Below are 9,425 nucleotides of genomic sequence, written 5' to 3' on the forward strand. Positions count from 1 at the left end.
GGTCCAATAAAATATTCATTTCGTTTCATTTTGTTTTTGGGCCACACCCAGTGATGCTCCTGGCTTACTCCTGGCTATGCGCTCAAAAATCACTCCTAGCTTGGGGGAGCATATGGGATACTGGGGAATCAAACCTTGGTCTGTCCTACATTAGTGCATGCAAGGCAAGTGTCTCACTGTTTGCGCCATTGCTCGTCCCCCCCAATGGAATATTCTATTTATTTTTCTTAAATTATTTTATCTCTTGTATGATTAATTCCTATCATTTGTATGATTTGCAACTTTGATAATCAGGTTTTTATTTAAAAATTATTAAGTAATGGAAGCCAACAAAATATAGTTAAGTGTGATATAGAGATGAGTTTAATATCTGGTGTCACCCTCATACTTCATTCTAGTAACCTTAACTAAAAAGAAAATGAAGCTAATTGGACAAAGATGTCATATTTAATGAAACTCTGTTAGATCTCTAGTTATAACTTTTTATTTCTTTCCAAAGTTATTTAATTTTAATAGGTAAGACAGTCACACCATTAATAATAAAATTATTAAAAAGACTTGCAATGAAGTATTGTTTACATCTAGTGTCAGACCTCATTATGCCCTTTCTCCTCCTCAAACATTAGTCATTGTTAACGTTTCCTATTTTTCTTTTAGAATTTCATTTTATATACAAAACCAAGCACTTTGTTGTTTGGAATATATACATTTTTGCCTGGTTTTATAACTGAATTGTAATATATACTGTTTTTAAAAAATTCTTAATTTCAGTACTACTCAAAGGTAGTCTCATATGAACACAATGAAATCCTTCTCTTTCTCAACTTTGATTATTGTATATCTGCACAATAGTCTTCCTTTATAAATGTCACTGTCTAAAAGATTGTGCTGGTGATGTCTGATCCTGGGTGAGTTCACACCTCAGGTCAGCTTAGGGCACCAGGGTGGAAAGCAGAGGACCAAGGCCTTCGAGATCAACTTCAGTGAGACGATTATTATTCAAGGAGGAGTATTTTTTTAAATAATTTTTTTCTTTAAGCACTGTGGTTACAGAAATGTTCGTAGTTGGGTTTTAGTCATAGCGTGTACACCACCCTTCGCCAGTGCAATTTTTCCACCATCAATGTCTCCCGTTTCCCTCCCCACCCCTACATCCACCCCCTGCATGTCTCTAGGACAGGCTTTCTCTTTTTCTCTTTCATTTGCTCTCTCTTCCTCTTCCCTTTCTATCTCCTCTTTCTCTTTTCTCTCTCCTCTCTCTCTTTCCTTTCTCTCTTTCTAGTAACCTGAAGGAGTATTTAAACAGTTATATAGCTAACAGGACTTACCTGTGAAAGAAGCTTGAAGAGGAGAATTGAAGGTTCTTACTGGTCAGTTGTACATGCAGCATATCAGGTCTGCTAACATGACCTAGTGACTGGGGCAACATGACCTATGTGATAGGCTTCATTGTGACATGCCAGATGTTTGCTCTAGCAAGTGCTCATATCCCTCTTCCCTAGAGGGAGAAAGGAAGTCTCAGCATACAGGGCATCTCCTTTCAGGGCCTTAGTTCTGTGGATGTGAGTCTGCCCTGCTGGAGTGGCAATCTCAATGGAGTCCAAACCTGTCTCTGAAGGGCCCTGGCTACATTACTGATTCCTTCATAAGGAAAGGGCTTTGTTATGGCTTTTATGGACTGCAAGAAGTTATTGTGATAAAGAGATATATGATGGTCTTTTTGTTATTTTTCTCAACCCAGAATATTGTTTCCTTCAAATAGGGCTGGCTCCTCTTGTAAAGGTTTGGATAGTTCCATCATATTCTAGTTCTAAAAGTTCCAAAAGAGTTTCTGCCTAGCAGCGTTGCTTACACTAATGTCACAAAAGTAACAAAGAATAATTTTCTTTTCAGAAAATGCTTCTCTCTCTCAGTTACATGTACTTTGTGCACTCCTATAAATTTCCCTTTATTCACTACCACCTCCAGTGGCTTTTCCGTCATACATAGTTGAAGACAATAGATTATATGTTTCTTCTGGTTTACAGACAATAATGCCTATGCTCTGAAGATTCTGTTCTCCTGAATTTGGGATGGCTTTCAAGAAGAAAAATGGAAAATTATGACGGGTGTCATGCATATCCAGGAAGCTATCACTTTATTTCTCGTAATCCATCTGTTTATGATCAGTTCATTTAAAAAATGCTAGAAAAATAGCCAACATTTGCCTGTAAATGTAAAAATATTTTACTTTGTCTTTTGTTGGTTTTTTAAAAAACAAGATAACATTCATTTTTCATTCAAATATTAATATTTTAAGATGTCAGACTATAATTACATTAGTGAAATTAAATCTTTGTATGTGTCTAGTACTTCTTTCCTTTTGTAAGTGCTATTGTGATGACTCAGGGTTGTATACAATTGGCACTCCAAAACCTTTTGTAGTGGATGGTACAATTGAGGATCTCGTATTAGCTTGCAATGCTCACATACTTTAGTGTGCTAAACATTGGATGCCTTTTTCTGTACAGTGCTTGTGTATAATGTACAATCCTTTGGTTGTGCCAGAATAACATACTTTGCTATATTTCTAAGAATCCCAAATAGCAATGCTACAGAGATCACACTGGGCATGAATCAAGTGATCAAACTCAGGAATTTATTTATGCAAAACAGGTGCTCTGCTACTAAGCTATCCTCAGGTCACTTCCTTTTCTTTCTGACGTATCTTGGGTATTTTTTTTTAACAATCAGATTTTTCTATGCTTCTCTCCTTCATTCCTCTAGTAGGTACCTCATACTACTAAATCACAGCTCCCAGAGCTCTTAAAACTCTCCCTACCATTATAGTAGTACCAATGTTAAATTGCTGTTCCTTGTCGATATTATGATTTCCCAAGAGGGAAGACTTAATTACACTCTGTTATTTTTTCCTCTTCATTTAATACATCCCAGATATGTGATGGGAATGGGAAAATGAATGAAGGACACATGGATGATGGTCCATCTTTTATAAAAAAAAAAAAAAAAAACACTAGCCTGGTAAAATTGAAAGGAAAAGCTAAGTTTTCATGAAAACACAAGATTTTATAGGTGGAAGAAAGAGAGGGGGAGAAGATACTGTGTATAGAGAAAAGAGACAAGCTTGTGGAGTGTAATGTTTCCTGTTTTTGTTTCACTTGTATCAGATGGTTGGTACATACTGTAAGTGATCTTGATCTTAGATCTTTTATCTAGCACTACTGTATGCTCACTGGGTCATCTGTAAAATATAATTTATTATTGAATTGTCTCACCTGATTTTGCCAATATTAAAGAAAGTACTTCATGTAGTAATTAATACATAACATATCCACAGTGTATTTTAGTTTCTTCTTCACTTTTTCTCCTTTTTATAGTTTCATTGTGCCTCTTCGGATATTTTTTGTTTTAAAATTATTATTTTACTTGGTATTTTCAGCAAGCCTGATATTTCTGAATATCAGTATTTTCACAGTATTATTAAGTAATGCATGATCCCTTTATTTTACAGTGAATTTTCTATCCCCTCAAACTCAATGAGGGGTCAAATGCTCTTAAATTCTGACCTCAAGGAAGATGACCCTTGCACAGGTGTGACAATGAGTATCATTTTCTTCTCCATCAAGATTATTTATGGTTGCATTACTAGTTTTTTATTTATAACAATCTTCTTGAGCTGTCTTTTTTATTGTTTTTAACAATAAAATAGAAACTATATTTGTATAAAAGTTATATCACTAAAGTTTACATAGGTTGTCCCCAAGGTTTTTTCTATCATGTTCACCTTTGAGTGAAACATTTTGTTTTTTTACCACAAGCACAACTAATATTTTTCTTATAATTCTGTGTACCTGCTATAATCATCACAATAAGACACAATGGACACTACTAAGAACTCAATCCATATGTGTCTATATAAAACATATTCATATTGACATTTCCTTGTATTTAAGCATGTCTAAAAGTTCAAATTGGTTGTTTTAAGGCATACAAAAATTCAAATGAATTGAAAAAATAAATATGAGCTTATTGCTAGCTCTAGCTCAACCACTTATCCTTTGCCAAAATTTTTGAAATATAGCTTAATATTTGCTACATTGCTCTTTTAATACAGTATGTTTTTATTGAGGTATCATTGGCTTCAAGTTTTATATTTTTCAGATATACAGAATTGTAATTTGATATCTGAATATAGCACACATCACCACCAAAAGTCTTAGTTCAATCAAAGGTTTAAACAAAATAGTATACAAACTCATATTTATTGTTCAGGAGAATCCAATCATTTGGGGGCTCTGAATTAGTAATATACATAAGGATGGAGCCAGAATGACAGTACATGGGTAGGGCATTTACCTTGCATGAAGCCAATACAGGATTGATTTCTGGGACCCTATATGTTCCCAAAGTCCCACAAAACGTGAGCCCTGAGTGCAGAAGCAGGAGTAGACCTTAAATTCTTGAGATCACTATGAAGGCCAGGTATTCCTGAGTTTGCCAAGGAATTTTGGTATGCAAAGAGTTTGATGTTCTTTGAAAAAAATATGAAATGATGATCAAAGAATTAAAGCTTTGGGAAGCTTTACATGCTGTTCATTATGGTCATCAGTGAACTGCTCTGCCTCAGACAGAAGCCTCTCAATAACCATATCTATCATCTATATATTTAGACAGATGAATCAGAAGGAATTATTTGGGAAAGCTGTTTAACACAAGGAAATAATGGTCTGTTATTGCAGCTTTTAGTGACATTTCTTTGTTCTACATTGTTTCTTAGATTCTTCTAGCTCTGATGCACTTTTACTTAGAATCTTCTAGCTCTATTACATGCTTGGTACTTCCTCAATTATTTAATTCCATGATATTAAAAAATAATTATGGTCTTATCCATAACTTATTTATGTTAATGTTGAACCTTTACTATATTTTGACTTTTAGTTGTGGGCTGGAACCTAGCATTTACCTCCTGAATCTACAAATGTTTATATCTTATTATATTTATATTATATATATTAAATATAAAATATATATACTTATATATTAGAAACAATTATATTAGCTTTCTAGGGATGCCATAAAACCACATATTGTAAATGACTTCTTTCATAATTCTGGAAACTACTAGAAGTATGAAATCAATATGTTGGTGTGGCTGTGTTGCCTTCATGGCTCCATGGAGAAGCTTTCTTGTGCCTTTAGTACAGCTTGAAAATCCTGTGTATTTCTTTTTCTTTTTTTTTTAAATCTCTCCAGCCCTAATTATTTTTATTTTTTAAATCTCTAGATATTCTATTCCTAAATTCTTAATTCAGTGAAGTCCTTGTTTTTTTTTAAATAAAACTATATTTTATGTATGTTTAAAAAATAAGTCCGATGGGGGTGTCTGAGAAAGATGATGGTGGGGAGTATGGTGGGCTTGTGGGATGCTGCATTCAGCTTCTTGATGCAGAGTGGGCTAGAGACACTGGTTAGGGCCAAGGAAATGAGGGGCAAGCAGTGAGCCCCCCCTCATTCACTTTGACCAGACCCCTTCACATTGTTTTTATGGTTCTGTGTATTTTTTATAGCTGTATATCCTCCTGGCTCTACCTCTGACTTCACTTTTAGCCTTCTTCTCTTCTGGTTCTTTTCCTGTTCTTATAAGAACACTATTCATTGGATTCAAGAACACTAGTCATTGTATTTAAGGTTGACACATTGTTAGACTTCATCTAAACTGAATTATGTGCAGGAAAACCCTGTTTTCAAATGATACCCCATTCACAGATACCAAGGGAGTAAGGTATATATTGTAGTCAGACACAATTCAATTCATTTATAACAACTAACAAAAAAATAAAACTATTTTTCATTCAAACTCTTCTGAATCTTGTAGAGTCCACCCCCATCAGGCCCCTATTTTTTCTTTTATCTATCATTAAATTCTTGGTGACTTGGAACATTTTCCCCAAACTTCCTATTTGACTTTCTCCCTTGATGGTCAGCAATATTCCTATCCCACAACTACACCTTCTATTCACTCTTAAGATAAAAATTATTAATTACCACATTCTCCAAAAAGATGCATGCTGTTTATGTTATTTTCAAGTTTCTACTGTAGATTGAGCCTTTTGGGGGGGGGGTCACACCCTGCAGCGCTCAGGGTTTACTCCTGGCTCAACACTCGGAACCCACTCCTGGCAGGCTCGAGGGATCATATGGGACGCTGGGATTAGATCAAGTTTCTACTGTTATTTTGACTATTACAAAGAAATGTTGGTATCAAAGCATTACTTTTGTATTCAAACCTTCAACTCGGGTACATATCCCATTATGTGGCCTGTATAGGCTTGATAAAATTATAAACTATGTCAAAGAAATAGTCTTCTTTTGTGTGATTTTGTTATGCATTTAAAACTAACTGGTTCAACAAATGTAATAGTTACTTAAGATTCTACAGACAGTTCTTAGAAAAGTGACAGTATGTTTGCTTTAAATATATTGTGAATTAATTACTGAATTTGGATCTGGCCTTCTAGATATCTTAGCACTGACACTGTTCCTGGGAGAGAAAAATACTTTATTTTCATGAATCATAGATGAAGGCACATTCTTTCTCAGTTTGAGAAATTACAATCAAAATAGTGTTCTTAGGTATCTCTCTAATCTTGTTTGATAGATGATAGATAGATAGATAGATAGATAGATAGATAGATAGATAGATAGATAGAGATAGAGAGAAAAGAAAAAGACTGATAACATATCTGAGGCTATTTTTCTCACCAAATTGAGACATGAGAGCAAATCTGTTTTTCTTCTGTTGGGGAAAATGAAACATTGATGATGGGTAAAGAAGAGAAGTAGGTTGTGAAAAGCATGTGGTTCAAAGTAGAAGTGTTACACAGCTTTCTGAAAAATCTAGTTTCTATATAAATAATTTACAGATTCTTCTTAACAACTTCAACAGGAACCGCACAGTTTTCAGTTGTGGCAAATCTGATTCATGTATATATCCATAAATACACACATCTGCACATAACTTTTAATGTTGAGTTTCTGCTTGAATAAATTGAACTTCTATAATAAGTTGTTAATGTTAATAATATCTTTTATTTATCTTAATGTGTGTATATATGTCTCTGAATTATTTTCAAAGTTGATAAAGCCTTTCTACAACTCCAGGAAGTGTTGTATCTCTTCAAAGATTCTCATTGTCTTCATGTCTAGATCCCCTAGAATCTACTTTCAAGTACACTGTAAGTGTATTTGAAAGTGAACTTATATATGCAGATATCTTGGAAGAAAAGTTTAGAGAAAAACATTTGAATTTATTAGAACTTAAATCAAATAAAAAATAAAAATTTTAGGATCAGAGTGGATAGTACAGTGGATAAGGCACTTGCCTTACATACAACTGATCGAATTTCAATCCCCAGCACCCAGTTTAGTCCCCAATCCCTATCAGAAGTGATCCCTGAGTGCAGTGTCAGATGCAAGCCTTGAGAAACCAGGTATGATAAAACAAACAAACAAAGACTTATATTTATTAGCTGTTTTATATAAGTTTGAGATGATTGAAATTGTTCTGATATTCGTGATGACCTATGAAATGTCTGTACTCAAAACCATTTCTATCATAAATACTGGTAAAGAAATAAGAAACTTTACTACTCTATAAATAAAATTGAAAATTACAGCTGTCAAACTCTTCTAACAAATAATTGTGGCCTTCAATTGCCTTACCTCATCTTAAGTTAATAAACATGATGGATCTTAATAAACACATATGACATACATAAGGTACCAAACATACTGGAGGGAAGTTGATACTAGTGATAGATCTGGAACATTGTTTAAAATTCAATTATACTTTGCAAATGATTTATAGTTGATTTATAATCATTTATAAGTACCATGACAACTTAACACAAATATTTTTAGGGGATTTTGGACCACACCTGACAGTGTTCAGAGGTAACTCCTGGCTCTGTGCTCAGAAATTGCTCCTGGCAGGCTAAGGGCTTCATATGGAATGCTGGGGATCAAACCCTGGTCAGTCCCAGGTCGGCAGCATGCAATGCAAATACCACTGTGCTATCACTCCAGCCCCAAACACAAATATTTTAAGATAACAAAGTTATATTCTTTTTGGGGGGTTGGGCTACACCAGTGACACTTAGGGGTTACTCCTGGTTATGCACTCAGAAATCGCTATGGGCTTGGGGGATCATATGTAACGTCAGGGATTGAACCCAGCTCCATCCTGGGTCAGCTACAGACAAGGCAAATGCCCTACCGTTGTGCTATCACTCCGGCCCAACAAACATATATTCTTAAAATGTGTAGAATCTATTTTGAATGCATGTGAATAACCAGCCTATGGAATAATGTTTTTGCTTTTGTTTTCTGCCACATAGACAGAGCTATGACATTCAGATTGTGGCACTGGTAAATCAGACGGGCTTCAGATCTGGAAACATCATTGACTTAAAGAATCCTTTCTTTAGGTAAGAAATCTTCATCTATTTTGCACTTATGTATATAAAACTACAACTAACCACAAAACCAGGTAACGAAGCTCAAAAAATCCCATTGTTCCAGTGAATACATAGAAACATATTATTTTCCCTTTTAAGGAAACTTAGATCTTGACAAGAGTTGAATATCTTATGTTCTATTAAACAGAATTCTATATAAACAATCTGATATTGAAACAAAGAACGCAGGAAAGTCCAACAAAGTGAATTCTATTCCAAAAAAGTATAACAAGCTGTGTGACCTCAGGCAAAGTGACTTTGCTACTGGCATTTACTTTTCTCATCTGCAAAATGTAGAGTTTAAAGATGATCTCTGTCGACCTTCATTCACTAAGGGATGATTTTGTGTAACAGTTATTCCAGTACATCTAAAGCAGGAGTACATGTGAAGTACATTTTCTGAAATGTGTAAATCATGTAAGTCAGGACATATCTTTCTAGAAGCTATACAGATTTTTATCTGATACAAAGAACTTGTTAAAATGAGATGAACATGGAAAATATTTCTATAAAAACTCCCCCCTGACTTATTCAGTATGAGTCTATTAAAACCTATATAGAGGCTGAACTGATAATACAGTGGGTAAGGTACTTTTCTTGCACAGAATGAACCTGGATTCAATCCCCAGCCCCACATATGGTCCCCAGAGCCCACCAAAAATGATCCCTGACACAGAGACAGAGTAAGACCTGAGCATCACTGGTGTGGCAAAACAACGAACAAACAAACCCTACTAGCATGATGTCAACTATGCAAATTAAGACCACTTGACAATGTACCTTTTGAACTCCTAATTTAAAAAACTGACCTATCAGGGCCAGAGTACAATAGATAGAGAGTTTTCCTTGCCAAACAGTCAATCCAGGTTCAATCTTTGGCAACTCATATGGTCCCCTGAGTACTGCCAT

General features: G+C 34.8%; 1 protein-coding gene across 1 annotated transcript in view; it reads left to right on the forward strand.

Moving 5' to 3' along the window:
* Nucleotides 1-8,857, forward strand: part of LOC126007743 (histone-arginine methyltransferase CARM1-like) — a 255,607-nt gene extending 246,750 nt beyond the window's left edge. The window contains 2 exon segments of the mRNA XM_049772770.1: nucleotides 8,397-8,486; nucleotides 8,665-8,857. Coding sequence (XP_049628727.1) covers nucleotides 8,397-8,486; nucleotides 8,665-8,857 — 283 coding nt within the window.
* Nucleotides 8,858-9,425: the final 568 nt, after the last annotated feature.

Source organism: Suncus etruscus, chromosome 1 (assembly GCF_024139225.1).
Source record: "Suncus etruscus isolate mSunEtr1 chromosome 1, mSunEtr1.pri.cur, whole genome shotgun sequence".
Lineage (NCBI taxonomy): Eukaryota > Metazoa > Chordata > Mammalia > Eulipotyphla > Soricidae > Suncus > Suncus etruscus.